This window comes from Leishmania martiniquensis, chromosome 19 (assembly GCF_017916325.1).
Source record: "Leishmania martiniquensis isolate LSCM1 chromosome 19, whole genome shotgun sequence".
In the NCBI taxonomy this organism is placed as follows: domain Eukaryota; phylum Euglenozoa; class Kinetoplastea; order Trypanosomatida; family Trypanosomatidae; genus Leishmania; species Leishmania martiniquensis.
The window spans coordinates 152,372-175,415 of NC_090154.1; the positions used below are offsets into that span (position 1 = coordinate 152,372).

The 23,044-nt window shown below is 61.6% G+C and overlaps 7 protein-coding genes across 7 annotated transcripts; all 7 read left to right on the top strand.

The window, feature by feature from the left end:
* Positions 1-1,873: 1,873 nt before the first annotated feature.
* On the top strand, positions 1,874-8,422 carry LSCM1_06227 (uncharacterized protein; the record flags this gene model as incomplete). Its single annotated transcript, XM_067323659.1, has 1 exon — positions 1,874-8,422. The coding sequence occupies one exon, from the start codon at positions 1,874-1,876 to the stop codon at positions 8,420-8,422; it is 6,549 nt and encodes a 2,182-aa protein (XP_067179288.1).
* A 975-nt stretch (positions 8,423-9,397) lies between these two features.
* LSCM1_06228 (uncharacterized protein) lies at positions 9,398-9,853 on the top strand (the record flags this gene model as incomplete). The annotated part of the gene is made up of 1 exon (XM_067323660.1): positions 9,398-9,853. The coding sequence occupies one exon, from the start codon at positions 9,398-9,400 to the stop codon at positions 9,851-9,853; it is 456 nt and encodes a 151-aa protein (XP_067179289.1).
* A 1,503-nt stretch (positions 9,854-11,356) lies between these two features.
* Positions 11,357-12,199, top strand: LSCM1_06229 (uncharacterized protein; the record flags this gene model as incomplete). The annotated part of the gene is made up of 1 exon (XM_067323661.1): positions 11,357-12,199. The coding sequence occupies one exon, from the start codon at positions 11,357-11,359 to the stop codon at positions 12,197-12,199; it is 843 nt and encodes a 280-aa protein (XP_067179290.1).
* Positions 12,200-13,390: 1,191 nt separating this feature from the next.
* Positions 13,391-13,765, top strand: LSCM1_06230 (uncharacterized protein; the record flags this gene model as incomplete). Its single annotated transcript, XM_067323662.1, has 1 exon — positions 13,391-13,765. One exon carries the CDS (start codon positions 13,391-13,393, stop codon positions 13,763-13,765), a length of 375 nt encoding a protein of 124 aa, XP_067179291.1.
* A 1,305-nt stretch (positions 13,766-15,070) lies between these two features.
* Positions 15,071-15,526, top strand: LSCM1_06231 (uncharacterized protein; the record flags this gene model as incomplete). The annotated part of the gene is made up of 1 exon (XM_067323663.1): positions 15,071-15,526. One exon carries the CDS (start codon positions 15,071-15,073, stop codon positions 15,524-15,526), a length of 456 nt encoding a protein of 151 aa, XP_067179292.1.
* Positions 15,527-16,139: 613 nt separating this feature from the next.
* Positions 16,140-19,955, top strand: LSCM1_06232 (uncharacterized protein; the record flags this gene model as incomplete). Its single annotated transcript, XM_067323664.1, has 1 exon — positions 16,140-19,955. One exon carries the CDS (start codon positions 16,140-16,142, stop codon positions 19,953-19,955), a length of 3,816 nt encoding a protein of 1,271 aa, XP_067179293.1.
* Positions 19,956-20,627: 672 nt separating this feature from the next.
* On the top strand, positions 20,628-21,683 carry LSCM1_06233 (uncharacterized protein; the record flags this gene model as incomplete). The annotated part of the gene is made up of 1 exon (XM_067323665.1): positions 20,628-21,683. One exon carries the CDS (start codon positions 20,628-20,630, stop codon positions 21,681-21,683), a length of 1,056 nt encoding a protein of 351 aa, XP_067179294.1.
* Positions 21,684-23,044: the final 1,361 nt, after the last annotated feature.

Below are 23,044 nucleotides of genomic sequence, written 5' to 3' on the forward strand. Positions count from 1 at the left end.
CTCCCCCACCCCCTCTTCCGCTTCACGGTACGCTTTCATGGAAGTATATGCTGCACTGCTCACAGGAAGGGTGGATGTGGTGCCGATGGCGTGTGAAAGCCCCTCTCCACGCCGGAGGATGCCGACCCGTCTTTTTTCGTGGGTAACGTTCAGTCGATGTTTTGCTTTCCTTCCACTTAACCCCCCACCCCTCCCCCTCTTCTGTTGCCGTTCTTGATGGCATTGTGTGCCTCCCTCCCACCTTTCCCCTCACCTACGCGTCTCCGCTCGCTCGCTCACCCACTCCTCCCAGTGGAGTCGCATTCAGTGCATGTAGGAGGATACGAGAAAAGAGGACTAAATAGAACCAAACCCGCACTCCACTACGCCCACCCACATACATATACAATATATATATATATATATACGGCAGCGCCAAGAGCATCTTGACGCCGGAAAGCAGCGATTCTCAGGAGGCCGTGCATGTATGTGTGTGTGCGGAGTGGAGAAGAGGCGTCCTCACTGTCCCGCTCCTCTTTTCTTCCTCCGCAGGTGAGAGAGAACGCGTGAACGATACACAGACACAGACACACACACACACACACAAACAACCGTACACACCGGTACCTATACATAAACACGCATACATTGGTGGCTGCCTGCCTCGCTCCACATTGCTCTCTCGCCTCCCTCCCTCCCACCTGTTCTCCTGCACGACGTTCATGCGCTCTTTCTCTCCCTCTGCCTGTTTGCCCTGTCGATCGATATCTCGGTTTTTAGGAGCGTGTATGTAACCCTCGATCACGCCGACCAAGCCCACGCTGCCCTTTCGTATCCCCATCGATCGCTGTCAACGCCGCCTTCCCCCCTTTTTTTTGCTTCTCTCGCTACAGCATCACGCCTGTACCGACTCTCTTTCCCCCTCTCTGTGTGTGAGGGAGGCTGACACTCAGCGTGCTTTCACAGAGGCGCTGAAGCACAAGCGCCCTCCTCCTCCCTCCACCTCCTCCCTTTCCTTCTGCCCCTTCCACATCAATTCGCCTCGTTGCAGCATCAACTGCGCATCATCATCGCTTTTCACACACACGCACACTCACACGGGCAATACGGAAAAAGAGAGGGGCGAATCGGCGGGGGCTGAGGAAACGAGTGCGTGCGTGTGTATCGTCTCTATTGCGATAAAATCGCTGCGGCTTGAGCTGCTGCTTTTCCTCTTCGTTGTCGTACACTGTCCTGCTGACTGTCATCACGCTCTCTCCTCCCTCCTCTGCACAGCAAGCGTGTGTGCCCCGCACGGTCATCATCCGCGGCAGTTGAAAGGGCGTCCAAGAGCAACGCAGACACACGCACAACAACAAAGCAGTGCGCTCCCCCCTCTTGCTCATCGTCCTGTAATTTTTGGGCGCGTACGCTCTTACTTCCTTGCCCATCTGCTCTTATTCTGTAGCGGTCTTTCTGGCCCCGTCCCACACATCTGCACTACTGCCGCTCAGCACCCGTGCACCTCATTCCTAGCCGGTTCTTTTCTATCCTTCCCACCTCTACGCTGTGCCACGTGCCCCAGAAGGGCGGACGTGTGAGCTCTCATCTTTCCTCTTCCCAGTGGCGGCTCTCGGTTGCTCCCTCTGCGGGTCCTCCGCTTGCTGTATTCACTGTGTACTACTACCCTACCCCCTTTCCCTTCCCCCCCTCCCACAGAGAGAGAGCCCCACGCTCCCTCCATTGCCTTCCTCATTCTTTATTTGACGTCAGCCCTTTTTTTGTGTGTGTGTGTGTCTGCCTGTCTGCGATTTTGCCACAGGAGGAAGGCGACTGGTACGCACACCTGTGCACAAAGAAGCGCATAAAGAGCTTGACGCCCACGTCTGATCCCTCTCGCTGTGATAGTGTGACCATGTCGCTCTCTTCATCGTATCAGGACGCTCAAGGCGCATCACAGAGTGGCTACAGTGGCAGCCGTCGTTCCCTATCACGACCGACTCCGGCGCGCTCGACCGTGTTCTATGTGGGGAGAGACAGGGCAAGTCAGAAGTGCACCCCGGTTGCGGCGTCTCTGCAGCCAGCAATGCATAGTGAAGCATCCCCTTCTGCTTCTCTCTCTAAATTGATCGCGAGCACAGCCTTAGACTCGCGAGCGTCTCCGCCGCAGGGGTGCGTGACCAAAGATCATGACGCAGAGGTAACAGTTGGTGTGCTGACATCGGCTGCGCTGGCACAGACATCTGTGCAGCCTGCAGACCAGTTCACCGCCTACTTGTCTACACCGTCTTCTCAGCCTCGTGGCAACTCCCTCGACGGCTGCTCAACTGCCGCGTCTACGCGTCCCTCCTACCGCGTGGCGCAGCGGCGTGCTCGAGCAGCATCGCTGACCTTCACGTCGGGCGGCCGTGCGCCCTGGTTTGTTTCTCGGCGCTGTGCGTCAGAACAGTCGCTTCAAAGCCGTGCCACGGGCCTGTCGTCGGCTTATGCTATCGGTCGATCCGGCTCCTTCCCTTCACAGCACGCGGCTGCCCCCGCACCGCCAAGCTCGGCGGGGCTTTCCCACATCCGTCCGCTTCTGTCGAGCAAGGAGGCAGATTACCTCAACCTAGCCTATCAGCGCAGCTTTGTCGGACGCTTTCGATGTGCCACTCCAGTGGTGGTGCGCACGCCGGCTGCGGCTACTCTACATGCGAGTCTTGCACCCCCCACCGCCGACGATGGCGCACCGTCGCAGTGGCTCAGCACCAGGAAAGAGCAGGAGGAGACGACAGCGACCGCCGCACATGCTGCCGCCACCGATGCCGTGGATGAGGGCGTCAACACCACTCTTTCCGCCTCACCAGACCAGCACACGCACGGCGTCGAGGCTGACGCGCCGCATGCCGTTGACGCGTCCACACCTCGCGCGGTGGCATCGGGCCACCCATGCTCGCTCGGTGCTGCTGAAAGGCCTCAGCTGCCACTAGAACGCCGGTCGTCCGGCACCGGGGTGCCGATTACCAGCAAGGGTGCAGCCCGACGCGGCGCTGGTGGGGGCCGACCTTCATCGGTCCTTGGCGGAGCCCGCGTGCGCGATCTTCTGCCCTTCTCTTCTGTGTCCGATGTCGTGCGGTCGGCGAGAGCGATGAAGTCTGCTGGCTTGACGGGGAGGCCTTTGGCCGCCTACGCTGGTGCGCCCGCCGCGAACATGGAGGCGCTGGTGAAGTCGGGCTTGCACACGTCTCTGTGGTTGGCTCTGCAGGATGGCGGACTGGAGGTGCGGAGCATGGCGAACCCCAATGAGTTGCTGACAAGCCTTCCCCGCAGCGGCCAACGAGTCATCATCACCTCCCTCACCGAAATCTGCGGCAACCGCGTCGTCGCTGGATACACGGACGGTACACTTCATGTTTACGATGCCGTTACGATGGAGGATACGGGGGAGTATCACGCGCATACGGCTGCCGTGACGAGCCTGCTTTATGTACACGGCGCTCCCAGACTCTCCCCACCGGCGGGCGCCACTGCCCAGCCACGCGACAAGCGTGAGTCGACGCCGACGCAGTCGCTGCTGCTCACGGGCTCGCTCGACCGCTCCATCGTGGTCTGGGAGGCCGCGAGCATGTCTTATCTCCACAAGCTCAAGGGCAGCCTACGGAGCATCTCTGCGCTGGCGGCGACCGCAACTGGCGGGTACGCTTTCAGCGGCTCTGACGACGGGACACTGCGCATGTGGGACGCTGTTCAGGGCGATCAGTTTACTATCACGAAGGAGGAGCGCGCCAAAATCGTTAAAAGTAACGGTGCCACGGCCTTGAAGTCAGTTGCATCCCTGCCGCAGCCGCTAATGCTCGCATCGAGCGGTTTACCTTTTGCGGCGGGGCTGTCGAGCACCTCGGCGCCGATCGACGCGATGCGCGGAAGGGAGGTAGAGGCGGGCGGAGAAACGAGGGCGAGCACGCCCCGGGCTCTCTCGCGGCGCAGCTTCCAGCGGCCGCTGCTGAAATCGGCCCCGGTAAGCCCCAACGCTTCGTTGGTCGCCGGCTCGTCGGCATTTTCGATCTCTTCAGCCATGACTGATGGTCTCTTCCACCGGCCCGGGAAGCTTCGCGGCGCTGCCAAGAGTAGCCCTTCAAGCAGCTTTACCGGTGCTTGTAGAGCGCCGTTTATGGAGCGTGGGACTCGTCTGCCAGCGAAGTCCGCGGACTGTGGCGGCCGGGAGCCATCCTTTCGGTTGCCCTCCCTGCCGTCGTCTCCCCTGCTGGCGGCGGTAGACATCGCAGCGTTTGCGCCGACGAAGACGGGGACGTCGTCGAGTCTGCTTCGCGAGGGCAGTGTACTGCTGGGCCCTAATGGCAGCATCTCATCTCTCCGCTGCGACTTCGTGCAGGGGGCAGAAGGGGAAGACGAAGGCCAAGCGGGGGTGGCAGCGGACTCGGCTGCTGCGACGGCCCTTCACCACGGCGTCGGCGACAGGCGCAGCTCCGCGACTCGGCGCAATCTCAGGCGCGACCTGAGAAAGCGGTTGAAGAGCCTCAGCGGGACGCGGAGCCCTGCCCTCGCCCCGGCCACCAGCGGGGCAGCAGCAGCCACCAAAAGGAGAAGCGCATCTGCGGCCCCCGCCACCGGGGAGTCGGCGAAGCAGAAGAAAACGGCATCGAAGAAGGCGATGAAGGCTGCGAAGCTGGCATCCGAGGCGACAACAGCGCGCACATGGGAGTCGGCGAAGTCGTTGGAGCAGCGGCTGGAGTTGTGGCTGCACCTGTACCAGCAGCGCGTCCTGTTCTCGGCGGCATCGTTGCAGCTTACGCAGCTCAACTCTGCCGGGTATGACGCGGTCTCCACGGTTAACTGGCCAATCGAGTGCGCGCACAAGGATTGCGTGACAGCGCTGACAGTGGTGGAGGACCGTCTGCTCGTGAGCGCGTCACGCGATGCCACGGCGAAGGTGTTTGCCTTGCCTTCCGGCCAGTACGTTCGTGCACTGCACTCATCGCGTCGCATGCCGCTCTCCAGCGTGCTCTATGACGCGAGCGTTGGGCGCCTCTACACCGCCTTTTCAGACGGAAGTCTCGCTACGTACGACACCCGTATCGCAGGGTTGCCGTTGCTCTCTCAGATTCACTCGCCGCACACCCTTTTCTCGTCCACTTTTGTGCAGCTTCGCATGGCGCCGATGCGGCGCTTCATGTGGACTGCAGCCGTGCGTGGGGAGGAGGCACAGGAGACGCCATCGAACAGCAGCCGCGGCGGCGGTGTGTCTTTGACGGTGGTGGGCACCGCTCACTTTGACAGGACCACCATGGCGCACGGCCCCAACCAGACCGCCACAAGCTATCGTGTGGGCCAGCCTTCGCTGCGTGAGTTGAACGCGGCTGTCTCGCTGCAACCGCTCCAGCAGCAGCGGATACGCAACCTCACCGAGCAGGCGACACGCACGACTCGAGTCATGCTCGAGGGGATAGAGCTGACCGACATGCGCCGCTGCGGCCTGGTGCTGGAGCGTGGCTACGTGCGCTGGCACACATATTGCGTCTTCGCGCGTTGGCGTCAGTGGGCCCGGCGCCGTGCGCTGCGCCCACAGTTTGAGGGTGTCGTTGCAGTAAGGGCAGAGCGCTGCGCCGAGTCGCTTCTTGGTCGCTACAGGCACCAGTGGCTGAACTGGACGCGTGCGCGCAAACAGGCGTCTGCTAGCGCGTTGCTCCGGGAAGTGCAACTGCAGCCAAGGAAGGTGTTGCCCCTCTCTGTGGAAAGCGAGGTCAGCGCAGGCCAGCGGCGCGTATGGCAATCGATGGCCAGCACCATGGGGAAGCGTCAGCAGAGTATCCTTCTCTCCGGTGCGTACAGGCGCTGGCGTGAGTTTCTGCGCGCCCAACAAGCGCATCTGCGTCAGTGCGTGGCATTTAACAAACTGCTCTTGTCGATGAACGCCAGCTCCTACCGGCCGAGCAGCTGCATCTTGGCTCGGATAACACGGAAGGCAATGCGCGGCGCGAACCAGGCGAAGGCGCTGTGGCTTCTGAGAGAGGAGACGCAATTCGGTCAGGCATACGCGTTCCGACGCCGCTGCTTTGATCTGTGGCGCACGTGTGCTCGACAGCGTCGATGCCGTGCAGCCGCCGCAGCGGATAGCCTGGAGTGGAGTGCGGTGGAGCCACTTTCTGCGACGCTGATCCAACCTGAGCGGCTGCGCCGCCGTTACTTTGCGCTGTGGCAAGACTTTGCCCTGTGTGTCTCACGGAGCAGACGACTAGCCAGCGAGCTGGACACGCTGCGGGTGGAGTGGGCAACTCTGCAAAGAACCTTAGAGTCACCAATGACGGTGGTACAGCTGCGGGAGAAGCTGAGCGCTGCCGAGTCTTCCACAGCCGAAGCGGAAGCAGAGGCCACGCGGCTGGCAGCACGGCTAGAGACCGTGGCGATGGAGGCGGCCGCGCTGCGTACGGATGCGGCGTTGAACATGCTCATCGGCGGCTACCGCGTCCCGAGTGTGCCTCATGCGGCTACCCCGCTGCTTTCATCCACAGCGTCGGCGACGACGGAGCTGTCGTCTATGGGCTCAGTGCGCCGCGGCTCGCTCGCTTCTGCGTCGGCGATGCCGCTGAACGGCTGCTGCTGCGGTGATGCGGCGGCTTGGGGCCTCTCGCCGAGTGTCGCAGGTGCCGACTGGAGAGAGGAGGAGCGCGCGCAGCGGCAAGAGGAGGAAATGCTGCTCTGTGAAGTAGGTGCTCTACTACGCGCCCTCAAGGGGAACGCCATGAGATACGATCGCGATGACAAGCTTCTGTCCGCCGCACATGCGCTTGCACTTCGACTTCCCATCCTCGAGCCTGCCCACAACGCGCAGGCGAGCTTAGAGGGGAGTCAAGGCCGACACTCGCACCTGTCGCCGCAGAAGCAGCGGACGCCCCGCAGGCTGTCGACGTGGTCGATATCGAGCGCCAAGAGGAGCGGGTCAACAGCTTTGCCGGCACCAATGTTGCCGTCGCAGCAGCGGCACCGACAGAATTCCTTCGCTGCTGATCCGGCAGGCAGTGCATCGCCCTCCACAGCGAACGTTGCTCTGCCGACAGCGTCCGCTGTTGCGCGCAACACCATCAGTGCAGCACAAATGTGGGCTGCCCAACCCGCGGAGGAGACATACGCCTGCCTTGCGGACGCCTTCACCGCTGTCTGCGCCAACCTGAGCGCGCTCCTGCACGTGGCGGCCCTGGAGTGGGGGACGGCGAATGCGACAAGTCGCAGTGCGCTCGCACGCGCAGGCAAAGACGCGACAGAGGGGGCTACAGAAGTCAGTCCAACTGCATTCACTCCTACCTCGTGGCTCACGCAGGTGCCGCTAAAGCAGCGCCGTGCCATGATTGGTGAGGTGCTGAAACTGGTGACGCTTTTCGACAGCTTCACGGCGCACAACGACCTCCCCGTGAAGTCTGGAGGAAGCACCTCAACGCGTGGAGGCGCCAGCGCGCGTGCCATGCCGCTCTGCAGTTTGTGCAGTCGTGACACCGCCACCGCCCTCTTGGAGCGCTCCACGGTGTTGCTGGAGCTCGTCGACCCTCACCTGTGGCCTCGCCAGATGAAGCTAAACCACCTGCAAGACGTCCACGCGGCTTCGATCGCGGAGCTGAATGCTACTGTCTCTACAGCGAGCGGCAGCGACCCCGTCCCACAGAACACTTTCATGACTCTCAGCAGCGCTGGGGGCGGCGAGCCGAACGCATCGTCTGCACCGTCGCTGGGCTTGATGCGGCCGCCCGCGCTGTACCTTTCCGATGATGTGCTGCAGGAGGCAGGGTCGACAATGATGCAGCAAGACGCGGCGACGTCGGGCATGACACATTCCTTTGGGCAACTTTTCATGGAGCACCGAACCAATCGCTCTGCCTCGAGTGTGCATAGCGGGCCTACGCAGGCGACGCCGCTCGTCTCGGTAGCGGAAGGCTACACACCCGTGCGTTTACACTGCACCGACGATCCGCTCAACAGCACCTTGAGGAGTTGGGAGGAGGAAGGCGCTACGCCAACCTCGGAGCCGCCGCACTTGCGCCGCTACAGCTTTTCCCACCGCTCTTACTCAGGCGTGTCGACCCCACGCTCTTACACACCGCGGACCTCAACGCCATCTGCGGCAGGGACGGGGCCGAATGGGCAGCTGGTGAAGCCATACCTCGGCTTCCGGGTCAACGTCATTCGAGACGCGCAGACGCTGCGGCGCACGACCATTAGCATCCGAGAGGTGACGCCTCAGTACATCAACGCTGAGGGTGAAGACGTTGATGGGCCGGCGCAGGCGGCTGGGCTTCAGATAGGCGACCAGCTGGTGCGCTTTGCGGGGTACGCTGTCACCGACCTCGCCGCTTTCAACGCGGTGGTGTCGCGTCACGTTCACACCGGGGCGGCGCTGCCGGTGGTGGTCCTGCGAAACGGTGAGCAGCTATGCAAGACGATTGTAGTAGGAAGCCGATCTGCGACTGGCTTCTAGACGTCATGCCGACGAAGCTTCTGCGATGTACCACAGAGGAGCATCTCAGAGTCAGAGAGGTGCGCCGCGTAGAGCTGACTGCCGTTTTTCCTCTCGCTACGCTTTTATTATTGGCCGCTGAGGGCGATGCAGGCTCGATGCGGGTAGGCTTTCGCATCGGTTTACCGGTGAGCTTGCTTGAGCGTCTGCTCTGCAAGGAGCCATGCTGCGCTTCGTCGTTGTTTCGGCGTGCGTGCGCGGTCCTTTCAGAGCCCTTGCTCTCTCGCATCTTCCCTCCTCATTTGTCCGCACGTCCTGCCCACCGTAGGTCCCCATGGTGACACCGGCTGCTGGACGGCATTTTTTTCCAGTGCCCAAAAGCTTTGGATGAAGGGAAAAGCGTACCGTCAGAGACTGCGTGGTTGCAGTGGTATGTTGGACACCCGCCCTTTCCTCTTCCTCACCGACCCAACGGCTACTGGCCCCTCCTCGCTTGCCGCATGCTTGCGTGTGTGTGTGTGTGTGACTGGGCGGGTTCTTATCCTGTATAAGTGAAGATAACACGAGAACAGCCAACACAATCGTCATCTCCGTACAGCGGAGCTGTACAGTGTGCACACGTTTGCGAAAGCTGGCGTCCCATCAGCTCTCCTGCATGGGCTGCAGAAGCGTTGTGATTGACGCACTTCCGTCGCCTCCCCCTCCCCCTTCTTGCCATTGGTGCCCGCAGGTGCGCGGCTCTTGACCTGTCGCATGCGCACAGTCCGTAGGAGCACGACGACTGTGCTGCTCGGCGTATCGTTCTCTCTCTGCCTCTCTGTCATCTTTCCCACCTCGGCTCACCCCTCTGCCCTTCTGCGCGCACTCCGCTCTGCTACTTCTTCTTCCCCCCCTCCTCCCTCCCTCCCTCCCCTGGACATCGTTGCCGCTCCAACACCACAACGCTCACATGACGCACGTCTTCCAACAGCATTGAAGGGAAACGCGCATTTCATAATGGTCCGCATGCACGGCAACGGCCGGGGCAAGTCCTCGTCTGCCCTCCCCTACCGCCGCACTCCCCCGGCGTGGCTCAAGATCGCGAGCCGCAACGTGGTGAAGATGGTGTGCAAAAGCTCCCGCAAGGGTATGATGCCCAGCCAGATCGGCATGGAGCTGCGTGATTCCATGGGCATTGCCCAGGTGAAGAACGTGACCGGCCGCAAAATCCTGCGCATCCTCAAGCACAACGGCCTTGCTCCGGAGATCCCTGAGGATCTCTACTTCCTCGTGAAGCGCGCCACCCAGATGCGCAAGCACCTCGAGCGCCACACGACGGACCGCGACACAAAGTACCGCCTCATCCTGGTCGAGTCCCGCATCCACCGCCTGGCGCGCTACTACAAGCGCGTCAAGCAGCTGCCGCCCACCTGGAAGTACGAGTCCAGCACGGCCTCCGCCATGGTCGCGTAAGGGCCGTTTTCGAGGGCCAGAGAGCGGGGACGCGGTTTCAGGTGGCGAATGACTGAGCTATGGATGCTCCCCGACGTGTATACGTGCGCGTGCGTGCATGTTCGTGTCGGGTGGGGGGGTGAGGTTGCGTCTTCTCCGTCTCCTCCCGCCCACCGCCAGACGCCCCCCTTTTCTTGCATGCGTTCCGTTGTTTTCGTTTCGTTTTTTGACCACTTCTCTTCATGTCGCTGCTCATCGCGGCCCATCGCTCTCTCCCCCCCCCTTTCCCTTTTTTCCTCTTCGCGCCCCCCTCTCCTCGCCACATGGTGAGCGTGTGTGAGGTGGGCGGGTGGCGCCGATGTTGAGATTGCCGTGGAGAGTGATGGTGGCGTTATGAGATCACATTTAAAGCATACCAAAGCCATTAGAAAAGATGCTATGCCCCACCCACCCACCCCCTCCACCAGCTCACCACCGCTGCTGGTGGAGAGAGGAAACGCTAAATTGCCGCCGGGACGGAGCGAAAAGGCGGCGCTCCGCTCATATGATGCCTTTTCCACGGTCAACTGGTGGAAAGAAGAGGCGCTCGGTCGTCCGTTCCCCCTTGGGCATCCACTCTTTCTGCGCTGCCCCCTCCCCTTCCCTCCCTTGCTCTGGGCATCTTCGGTGATGCGGCATACGCTGTATGCCACCCACCCACAGAGAGAGAGAGATGAATGCGCTTCTTGGCTTTTCATCTCCCCTGCCTGAACCGTCGCTCCCCCTTTTCCTCCGCGTGCATCGCGCATCTCTTTGCCTCCTTTGGCGCACCTCGCCGCCCGCGTTGACTTTTCTGTGCTTTCACAGACATGCACCTGCACAGCCAACGGTGAGGCAGTCGTGCCCAAGGGCACTGGGGCCATCCCCGATCGAGCTTGGCAAAAGCCTCGCTTTGGGCGAGACGCGCCCTCACACATGACCCCCACCCCATCACGGGTAGGCAGGCGGCGGCGGCGGGGGGAGAGACTGCGTGACCGCTGCGCTGCCGCCTCTCCTCCCTTTGCCGTGCGGAACACGGCAATGTTCGGTAGTATTCCGCACCCTCGCCTCTCTCTCTCCCTCCCTCACTCTTTACCCGTCGCCCGAGCGGTGACACTCACGTGGCCCTTAGAGAGGCCGTCGGCGACTTGTTGTGTCGGCAGCTTTCTGCGAGGGCAGTCGAGAGTGGGTATATCGGCAGTTGGGTGGCGCAGACCAGCCCGCTATGTCTTCTCGCCGTTTTCCCCTCTGCACAGGCGCGCCCCTTTTTTGCTTCGGTCGCCTTCCCCCCTTGGCGCTGCTTCCCCTTTAGCAAACCTCGTGCATGCGGCCGCATCTACTCTCCCAACCACGTACTTGCCCCCATCTCGCCCTTGCCTTACCGCTCTCATTTGTGTCTCCCTCTCTGGGGTTGCTCGCCTTCCTCCATTCCCTCAGCTCCTCCCTGCCAGTGTCTCTCCATCTAAACGGCCCTCCACTAGCGAGAGCCTGCGCGGCACTTCCTCCATGGCGACTAACGGCTGCTTCATTGCCGCTCTGATCGCCCGCACACATGATCGACTACCCTTGTGCAGCTACACAGATGACAACTACAGCAACGCGAATGTGATTCGGCAGCAAGAGCAGCGCATCGTAGAGCGGATGGAGTCGCCGGCCGGGGGCACGGACCGGGCGGCAGCAAAGGGGAGCTACTACGAGAGCTTCGACCACAAGGACAACATCTACTTTGCCTTCCAAGACGCAGCGACGGATTTGACGCTGGTCGTAGCGGTGAACAAGCTGCTTCTGCGCAACTCGGGCGACATCAACGGCATGAACAAACTTGCGTGCGGTCTGCTCGATCTCATTTTTGCGGAGTTTATTCAGGCCTACTCCCCAGCGGAGATCGGCGCCCCCAACGTGAGAGCCTACCAGTTTATCAAGTTCGACGCGACGCTGCGTAAGTGCGTGACGCGTATCATGCAGCAGGACCGCACCACCGGGGACAGAATCGTCGTCGGCACCGGGACAAGTGGTGGCGGCAGTGGGTCTGCTGCCGGCTCAGGCCCAAGCGGTGGCAATGCCGGGGCGACGGGTATGATACGTCGCCAAATCAACCCACAGTACGATGCGCTGCGTCAGGAGATCACAGATGTGCACATGGTCATGCGCAAGAACCTAGAAGACCTCATGACGCGCGGCGAGGGCCTTGAGACCATGACGAGCTACTCGGCCGAGCTGGTGGACCAGAGTTCCCGTTATTACAAGAAGACGGTGCACATGAATCGCATGCGCTTCATCAAGACATATGGCCCTCCGGCAGCGGTTGGACTCTTCCTCATTGCTTTCTTCTGCCTCTACTTCTTCTGAGCTCGCGCGGGAGTAGCGAAGGGGAGGAGGGAGCACATGATGTGGATGCTTTCAGGTGAAGTCTCGACTGGAATGCCTCGTGTGACGACGATGACGGGTTTGGCAAGACTGCAAGGAGCAGCGGCGGCAGTGGAAGAGGCAGTGGGCTTAGAATCCTCCTCCGCCCATGTCATGTGCCCGCGTAAGTGTGCGCGCGCCCTTTGCGCGGCTCTGCTCGCCCTCGAGTTTCTCCTTTGTAGACATGCAGAGACATGCGTTCGTGGCTGCAACCCCTCGATGCGAAATGGTTAGGGCGAAAAAGTGAGTGGGCGGAAAACGGCAGGGATGGAGTGGGCACGACCTTCTTCACCCCTCCCCCCCGCGATCTGGCGGCCATGGACTCCTCCCACCCCCTCTTCCCCATCGAGTGGCTCGTGCGAGCCGAACATTGCCGAGCGGCCATTGATCTGCACATCCGCCCATTCCATTAAGACGGCGAACGGAAGGGGAGGAAAGCGTGTCTTGGGGGGTGGGGGATGGTGGTGGTGCACACCGGAGCGCACAGCGTATGGCGCTCCGATGTGACTCGCTCCCTTTTCAGCCTCCCCCTCCCCCTAAGCGGGATGGGCGAATGGGCGCGCCCGCGTTCAGAGGGCTCGCACCATTGGGGAGGGAGCGGAAGCGAAAGAGTGGAGGTGCAGTGGGGCGGGGATAAAGCGCGAGGAGAAACCGTCCGCTTCACCTGACCTTTGCCCACCGCCATCCTTCCCCTCTTTCGACACAGGTGTGAGTGTGAGAGTGTGTGTGTGTCTGCACACCGCATGGGGAGGCACAGTTGCGGCGCAATCCTCTGCTCCTCTTCACCGCTCATCTTTCGCTATTTTTTCCGTTGCACCTCACGCGCACTCTCTCCATCTCTGTGAATCTTCTCTTTTCCCTCTTCACACACACCACATCCCGCCGGGCCTGTGCCCAACTGCCCACGTGCGTGTGCGCCACAACTTGTGCTCTCTTCTTCAAACATGTACACGAATATCTGCATAAACGTTTGCCGCATTCGTTTGTTTCATTGAAGCTGAGCGGTTTTCACTCACCACACGCACACACATACGTTCATACGTTGCCCCGCCCCCCCCCCTCTCTCTCATCGCTCCTCTTTTTTGCGCCACAGTCTCTCGTACCTTCCTCTATTCCACACGATCCTCTGCGGGTATGTCTGGTGAGATTGGGTTGCCCCGTCCTAAGGCGCGTGAGGAGCGCCTCATGCACCCAGTGGAGTATATCCAGCGCAGTGCGCCACGCCAGGAGGAGGCGCTGCGCATGAACAACATTCGTACCACACACGGCCTCGGCGCTGCCACAGAGGTGGCCCTGACGGAGGTAACCCTGCTCGGCAGCCGACGCCTTGGAGCTCTGCCCAGCAGTAACACCCTCTACAACGCATACCGTGGCAACTTCACCGAGCTGACGCCAAGCGACATCTATGGTCTGCCGGAGAACGACCCGAACGTGCAGCCGGCGCCGCGCGCGTTCGTCGAGAGGCAGTTCTACGGCCATGAGCTAACCATGAAGACGCTCGGCCTGTGAGGCGGAGAGCGACTCCCTATGCCCGGCCTGTGCTCTCGGGCATGCGCGTCAACGCAAACGCCCAGGGAAGCGGGGAAAAAAGAAGAGAGAGCTTCGTAGGGCGTGGCGAGCGCGCAAGCCTCGGCGCGAGCGCAGCAGACTCCTCGCAGCTGCAGGCCTCGTCCCCTCTCCTCGCTCCTGCTGGGTCTCTGTACTCCATGTCCCATCAATGCCCATACGCATCCTATGTTGGGAACGAAGCGGCGGCACGTGGTAGCGAATGTGAGGGCGTGCCATCTGCACCTGCTAACGGGCATCGGCCCGTGCACATGGAAGAGGCATTGCGAGAGAGGGTGGGGTTGGCGGAGGGCGGGAGAAGCCATCGCCACTTTCGCTCCTGCTTTTCTTGCTCTTACCGCGCCACTTCCTCCCTGCAGGCGGTGTGCCTCTGTTGGGGCGGTCTGTCTTGATCTCTGCACACCTCTATGCTCATGTCGGCGTGTGGCGGTCAGCTTCGCTGTCGCTGTTGTGGGTCTCCCAGCTGTCCTGTTGCTCTTGGCGCGCGGAGCGTTGGGTGCGTGGGTGCTCTCGCGCCCTTCTCGATGTGTTGTTGCTTCTTTCCCGTCCTGCCTTTTTGTCAGACGCACCGCCATCCCTTTTCCTCGCGTCAACAAGAGAGTGTGCTGTGTGTAACGGAGTCGATGGCAAGACGAGATTGCCGCTGAAGTCTTGCCGCTCTCCGCTGAGCCCAGCGTTGGGGAGGGAGAGGGGAACGCCGATGGCACACGGGCTCACGACAGCTTCCTCCCCGTGACCCCTGCCTGTCGAACTCGATCGTCAGTGGCACGACCCTGTCGGCGCTGCGTCGCGCGGCGAGACGAAAAGGAAAGGCCGGATCGATCACCGCTGCATCACACAGGCGGTGAGCATTCTCTCCAGCGCCGACTTGAAGACGCTATGCTGCATGTAAGCCTCTGTCCCCCCCTGGACCTCCTCACTTCCATTGCATTCACCACCACGACCACCAAACAGTGACGCAGTGAAGGCGCTTGTTCAGGTGGCCTTTTCACCTGTGTGGGCCCATACATCATCTCTCGCCGCTAACGGCATATCTTTCCACCAAAACGCAATCACGCGTGCAACAACGCGCACGATTCATTACTGGTCGCCTCACGCGCACGCGTTTCGCCCCGCCCCCCCCCGCCCCATCCGTGAGAGCCCTTCCCTTCCTCCACGCCGCTCCCTCACTAGTACAACCGGTGCGCGCCCGTGAGGGAGGCCAGCGGCCTGAGAGAAAGAAGCGCACACCGCCCGCCCCACACCGACATGCTCTTTTGCCCCTTCTGCTCGACCCTTCTGCTCGTGGCTCCTCAGGTGGAGGGCAACGCGCTCACCTGCGCGACCTGCCGCTATGTGCACTCCGTCGCCAGTGCAGATGGCCGAGTCGCAGCCAACGCGTTTGGCGAGCCCATCCTGACCATCCAGCACTCCTTCACGGCGCACAACCGCCAGCTCATAGATGCTGAGGAAGATCCAGCGGCAGAGGCTGCCGCTTCGCCCAGCGTTTCGGCGAGCCGCACCACAGCGGACTCCGGTCCAGCAGTGAAGGCGCGCACGTCGGCGGAGGGAGGCCAGATCACAACGATACCGTGCCAGAACGAGGACAACCCTTGCACCAGTACAAAGGCGTACTTTATTCAGATCCAAATGCGGTCCGCGGATGAGCCGGCAACGGTCTTCTTCAAGTGCGTCGAGTGCGGCCATCAGTGGCGGCAGGATTAACTGTTCACAACGTCAGCTGCAGCAAACGCAGAGAATAAAAAACACAACGGAAGTATGCCTGAAAGGGCTGCGCTCACGTGGAGTCGACCATCTGCTCCTCCTCCTCCACCCCCCCTCACCCCCACCCCGCATAGCGGTTGTGCGGGCCTGCACACTTTCGATGCTGCCTTGCATTGCCGAGCACGGCTGAGCAAGAAAGGAGGAGGCCGTGTGTTACGACAGGAGAGCAGGCGTGTTGTCACCATCGCTCTTAATGGGGCCGCTGCTACTGCGCGGCCTATTCGGCTGCGTCGGTGCGGGAGCAGTGCCCGCTGTGCCGACCGCACCCCAACGTAACCGCAGGAGCACGGCGGACAATGAAGGAGCCACTGGCCTGGATTTCATTCCCCTCGGTTGTCCGCCTCCCCCCGCCTCTCGTCTCGTATGGCCTGCGCATCATCAGGGTGCACGCAAGCGTATACATTCCGTAGGGCTTCGTACGGCGGGCCTTCACAGGCCCTTTCCTTCCCCCTTTCTTGTCATCTTCCTGCTGACTCGTCGCCCGCCTCCCCTCCTTTCAGCTCTGGGTAAAGCGTGCGTACTCACATAAGCAGATCTATAAGACCTGTGACGCATGCCGGCAGTGCGCACATTGCTGAGGCTCTTCGACCTCGATGAGACAGACGGTAAGATAACCGCACTCGACAGCTATGGCACGAATACGCATCTGGGCACTAGCTGCGGCCAGCTGATACGCCTCTCCATTTCATCTGCGCCGTCGAATCGATCTCGAACGGCGACAAGCGTTTTCGTTGCACCTGAGCGGGCGAGTCCGATCAGCGGCGTGACTCCTTCGGCTGAAGCAGTTGGTGCTGCGCCAGGTCTCTCCCCCACAGACGCGACTGCCGTCTTCACGACGGTTGTGCGCCGCTGCACCGTCTCCGCCTCTGGTGCAGCCGTCCAGCAGCTGCAGCACAGTCGCAGTCAACGCCTTCTTTTCGTCCTCTGTGGTGGCCACCTGCAACTGCTGCACGCAGACACCTACGCTGTGCTGAGCACCATCGCAGCGGAGGTGGCCTCGTTCTCCGTCGCGCCGCCTCTGTCTCTCGTTGGCGCCGGCGCGGGTGTCAGTGTGAGCGGCGACACCAGTGGGCTGCCGATGGTGGGGGCCTCGTCATACACGCATATGCGTGTGCGCACAGGCCGCCTAACGCTGGGGGACGACGACAACGCCATGCAGCACAGCCGCACCACCTCACACCTCCGCACGCCGAGCGAAGGTAGCCACGCCAGCTCCTCCGTGCGCACCACCCGGAGCACTTTAGTCGCCACGCTGTCCGCGAGTCAGATGGGCAGCACTCTCAGTAACGGCGGCAATCTTCACCAGTATCACGGCAACCCTCATCATAACAGTCGTGAGGGCAGGGGCAGTACCGCGGCAGCTTTCTGCGCTTCGTCCTTTTCGTCAGCAGGCAAGGCGCATGTCGTGTGCGTAGCGGAAAAGCAGAAGAAGGAACTTACCGTTTACGTGATTGACCGCGTATCGACGTCAGCGTCTGGTGCGACGAGCAATCTGCTGTCATACGCGAACGAGGTCGCGGAGGATGGCGGTGTAGGCGGCAGCGGCACCGTCACCGCGCCCACCACCAGGTCTGCCCCTCCGCCACCGCGTGTAGTGCTGCGCCAGCGCTACGTGCTGCCGGAGCCGGCGCAGTGCGTGCTCATGTGCAGCCCTGCCCCATCCATGCGTCGTGGACCTGTTCTCCCCCCCGCCACCGCTGCTGGCACTCTCTCCGGCGATGGCGCGCCTCTGCTAGCTGGTAGTGTGGAGGCGGGACTGAGCGTGTGCGTTGGAATGCGCCGCGAAGTGAGCCTGCTGTCTCTGCTGGGGGGCTCACCGTGGTGTATTCTCCGCCTTGACGGCTGTCGACCGCCTCTGCTCTCCGTCGGAAGTGACCACAACACCTTCTTGGTTCGAACGCAGGCACCGAACACCGTCATGGAGGTAGGCGTGCCTCCAGCTGCCGCGACAGCCGGGTGCGTGCGCGACGGCGATGCAGGATGGAGGGCAGGCAGTGCTGCCGTAGCGGGGGCAAGCCCCATCTTACTGCGAGCCAGTTCCGCGATCACCTCCGCGGGGACCTCCTCGGCTGCCCCCGCCGCTGCATTGCGCGTCAAGGATGATGACCTCGTCATGGGCGATGTGTTTCAGGCGGACGCCGCTGTCGAGCTGGTGTTGGCCCGCTTTCCACACGTTTTCCTCTTCACGGCCCACCACTGCGACGTCATCTCCCACCTCGAGGATGACACAGGCGCCACCTCGAAGAGCCAGCGTGTTCCGCTTCCAGGCATCCGCTACGGCGCGCTGCGCGGACACGGCATGTCTGTTTGTGTTGCCAGCGACCGCACGGTGTGGATGCTGCAGCTGAACCCGCTGCGCGTGCAGTTAGCCGAGATGGTGTCAGGCGGTAATATCGAGGGAGCGTTTCAGCTTTTGGCGTTTCATCGTCGGCGTGCCGCTGCCACAGCACGCAGCGCGGTATCCGCTCTCGAGGCAGATGACGCGCTGCGTGCCGTCGAGTCTGACTTGTACCGCATGGTTGGGTTTGCGGCCCTTCATCGCGGCGAGGTTGCCGATGCAATTCGCTTCCTGCGCAACCACGCGGACCCGCGGGAGGTGCTCTTGGAACTGCCCGATTGTATTCCTCCGGCGTCAGGGACGCCGGCAGCGCAAAGCTCGGGCGCTGGTGTCCCAGCCCAGTCGGCAGGCCTCGACGTGTACGTGCTGGACCACATTGTTATTGTCTCTTCTGCGGACGCGTACGATGAGCTGCTACGGCAGAGCTCCACCGCTTCCTGCACCGAGGCCTCTGCGGCGCACGACACAGTCACCACACCCTCTTCCTCGTACTGGGAGGGCTGGCACGGACCGTGCGTGTACAACAGCTTCGCCGGTAAGGCCGCTGAAGCGTGGCGCGTGGCGTTTTCGGCAGCGCCCTCGCCATCTTCGATCGCGTGCGGCACTGCTGAGGAGTTCGTAGCGAGCCGCTTTGACCTCCTCAAGGCAGAGATCCGCGCGTGGTTCTCTGAGGCGCTTCAAGAGCCCGTAGGCAGTGCCAGTGCCATTCCTGGCGCAGCCGCAGCATTCCTCAACGGCACGCGCACCTCCAGCGATCGCGAAAGCATGGAATGCAGTGGCACGCTTCCGTCACTTGCCACCGCCACAACTTCACTGTCACTGCAACCAACGCTGCTAGCGGCTCACCGCCGCTCAATGGAGTACGCCTCCCTCGTCTTGGCGTGGGAGGCGAAGGACTATCGCATGGCGCACTGGGTCGTCGCCAAGCTCAGCCAAGCCTTGCGTTTAGAGGACTGCGCAGAGATGCTGCGACACTTGCGCGAGTTCCGCTTGCTTGCGGTGTTGCAGTTCAGGTTGGGCCACGGCGAGGCCTGCCGCGCCACGCTCAGGAACGTGGTGAGCGTCTCTGCAATGCTGCAGCGTCGTTTCGGCCACGCGGCGGCTCAGACGACTTCCGTCGCATCTCAGCTGAGTCATTGGCGCCAGTGCATGTCAACGCAACCAACACAGAAAAGGTGCAGGGCGGCTGCCGTGCCGTGGCCCACGTGCGGCGGCGGGCTGCTGATGTTGCCATCGCTTGCGGACGTGGCGCGCGTGACTCAAACCCTCTTCGAGATCGAAGCCCCCGTGAGCGTTGCGAGCGATGCATCCGCATCCGAAGTGCTGCTGGACAGGATCGTTGCCTACTATGCACCGCCCCATTCGCCGACTGCCACCGTCAGCGCTGCTGCCGCGGCGGCAGGCAACGGCGAGGCCGCCTATTGTGAACTCCGCTTTTCGACGTGCGACGCAGGGGTGCCACGCCTGCTGTCTTTTCCGCATGTGGGACCGCTGCTGTCGGCTGTAGTGGAGGCGACAGGGTCGGCACCAGCCCTTCCACACGCCGCAGTGCAGATTCGTGATGGAGCGGCTACTGAATGTGGCCCCGCCGCAAGCGGTCGCGGCGTGACGCGCGTCATGCCGTCCGCCCTCACCGCGTTCTTTTACCTGGTGGAGAAACTGGACGTCGCTGGCGTAAAGCAGCTTCTAAGCCTCCAACCGCGCTTAGCCCAGCTGAGGGATGAGGAGGGGGGCACCGCCTTGCACGTTGCCATGTCTCAGCTGGCGCTTCTCTGCCCGGCACGCACGTGTGGTGCTGACGTCTCTCACCCACAAGCGCCGACGATGGCGGCGTGGCAGATGCCGTTGCTGCAGCTCTTATGCGCCTTGTGCGGGCTACTCGTGCATTTTGGATGCCCCGCAGGCGTGCTCAATCGCTATGGATGGAGTTGTTTGGACGTGGCCGCCGTCGCGTGCGCCGGCAACACGACTGCGTTCGACATGGTCACGTCAGCACTGCTGGCCGCCGTGGAGGCGCGTGCGGTGACCTGACATGGGCTGTGCCGCACATGAGCCGCTCACCCAAGGGTCTCTTCACCTGTGGTGCGTGTGCGTCGGATGGGGGTGGTCTGCACGCATTGGCGGTGGTTTTCCCTTTTATCTTCTCACCGCTCATCAAAGCGAAACGCCGTCTCCCTCCCTTCCCCCCTCTCTCCGTCTGTCTCTCTCTCTCTGTGTTTGCGACTCTCCAGCTGCCGCCGATGCTGTGTTGCAGCGACGGGCTCCGGGTGACCGTCAATGCCGCTGCTCGCCGCATTTCTGTCCTGACGCCTCTCACGTTGCCCAGTCGTCTCCCTGTCGCACATGGCTACTCCCCTCTGCTGTCCTGCGTCTCTCTCCCCCATCGCCCCTCTCTCTCCACTCCCCTCGCCCCTTTCTCTTCCTCTTAACGGTTTTTGTTGCTGTGCGTGCGTCTGCATACGAGTGCACACAGTGAACCGCACAGCCGTTCCTTTGTATATATCTCTCTGTCTGCGTGTCTGTGTGTGTGAGGGAGAGCAGCAGCAGCAACGACCAAAGCAGAAGAGAGGCATCACCGTTGAACAGCAGCTCAGACGCACACCCCTCTCCTCGCACAGTGGCCCCGCCCTCTTCACTCCTTCTTTGTAGACCTGCGAGAGGAGCTGTCGCACACCCGCGTCCAACCGTTGTGTGCACTCCCCGATGCCACCAAAACACCCGCGTGAGGCACCTGTGCCGATGCAGGATGAGGAGGAGGATGACATGATGGAGGCCGGCAACATGCTGGACTTCCAGAAGTACCTCGACCCCGACTACGCAAAGAACTTTTTGGCAGGCTTGCCACCGAAAATCCGTCAGCGGGCGCAGGTGCTCTCCGCCTATGACAAAGACCTTACCGCGCAGCAGAAAGCGCAGAAGGCAAAGGAGGCGGACATCCTGCGCCGCTATGACGCCCTCTTTGCGCCGCTGCTGGACCGTCGTAAGGAAATCGTCACGGGCGCGGCGGTGTCCGATGCGGAGGTGAAAAAGGGCATGCCGGAGGAGCACGCCGAGCTGGTCTCGGTCGCGGTGGGCGACATGGACGAGGCCGCGAAGGCTGCCGACGCGTTTGGCCTCGAAGGGTTCTGGCTGCGTGTTTTGCGCCACCACACCGTGATCGACAGCACCATCGAGCCGCACGACGAGGACGTTCTGAAGCACCTAGTCGACATCCGGTCATGTGTCGCGGAGGGTGATTACGGTAGCTTCCAGGTGGTCTTCACCTTCTCGCCCAACGATTTCTTCGAGGAGGAGACGATCACGGCCACAGTACGCGTCAAGGATGATGAGCAGGAGCTGACGGTGACGCCCATCACGTGGAAGTCAGGAAAGAACGTCATGATGCACACCATCACAAAGAAGCAGCGGATGAAGCGCACGGGCCAGATGCGCACTGTCTCGCACGATGTGCCGCAGCCATCGTTCTTCTGGCTATTCAAGAAGAAGACTGATGCTGACAACGAGGAGGACGAAGAGGGCGAGGAGGACGACGAGGAGCAGCGCATCAGCATGCTCGAGGTGTTGCACACGTGCATCGTGCCAAACGCCGTGCGCTACTACACCGGCGAGGCCCCCAACGGCTTCAGCGACGTCGACGAAGAGGAAGAGGAAGAGGAGGAGGACGAGGACGAGGAAGAGGAGATCATCCCGCGGGGTCGCGGCGGTGCTCGTGGCGCGAACCGTGGCGGCCGTGGTGGTCGCGGTGGTCGGGGTTTCTAAGCACTCATGACACAAGCCATAACACGCAAGACAGGGGCAACCGAGCGGTTAGCAGTGAGGAGGAGGAGGGGTGATGCACTCGGCGCTGCCGGCGCGCTGGAGTACAGCTAAGATTGCAGCGGGCGTCTCGTGTCTATCTGGATCGAAGGCGCAGAGGATAATCAGAGGCGGCGTGATCAGCTCAACCTCGAAAGGGCAGCTACAGCGGCGGCGCGATTAACAATACTTTCACCAGCAGAGTAAAAGGCAAAGGAGGGGCGGAGTGGGGGTGACGTGCAGGGGAGGAGGGGGGCGCTTAATACGGTGTCGTTCATGAAGAAGAGGGTGAGTGCGTGTGCACGAGCAGACTCGAATGCTCCTCTCTTTCTATGTGTCGATTCGTTCTCTTCTCAGCACTCAGCACTCAGCCCCCCTCCTCTCTGCGCAATGTCGCCGTTTAGCCTTGGGTGCCTTCTGGGGGTCCTTCCACACAGTTCGCCGTCCCCTCCCGTCCCCCTCCCCTCCGCACGCTCTCAGCATGTGCCGACATATTCGAAGAAAAAAACTAAACGGCTTTTCTCCAAGGGTAGGAGGACGTTGGGAGTCGCTGTCGTCATCGCCACCAGCATCATCATACCTCATTGAGCTCCTTTCTCTATTCCTCATTCTGTGTGTGTGTGTGTATGGGTGTATGGGTGCCAGTCTCTGTCTCTGTCCCCGTCTCCTCCCTGTTTTGACCTGCCGTCTCTAACCTGACACCCGTAACAACATCAGCAACAGAGAAGAAACAATGCGCGTGCGCTCCTCGCTCCCCATAGGAGGAAGAGAGGAGCCTCCGAGGCGCACCTGCGTGTGGGAGGCACCGATGCACATTAGCCTTCTTGTCTGGGCAGTCGCTGCGTGATGTACAATGCAGATAGGCGCTTGATTTAGACGGAAACGCCATGATCGAGGCTGCCCTTACTCCTTTTTTCCCACGAAAAGCGCACACTTTCATGCCTCTCCTCCAAATCCGTTTTGCACGCCATACCTTTCACTTCCACGTACTCTCACGCACGCTCGGGCACTGGTCCGCTTCACCACGGCCACCGCTGTTATCACGGTTGGCTCCGTGCTTGTCGATGGGATTCTGTCGCGTTCTCTCGTCTGCTTTTTGTGTGTGTGTGTGCGTTTCACTTAGCTGCGGCGCGCGGCCGCCCGGGAGTGTGACGGTGTGTGAATTCCCTTCACAAACGAGAGACACGGGGCGTGCCGCCGTGCCATTCCGACGAGTAACTGGCGAAGCCGCACGTCTCTCTCTCTCAAACCCTTTTTTTTATCTGCTCATAGACTGACAGCTGCGTTGTGAAACAAAAACAATAAAGGGAGAGGGAGGATGGGGG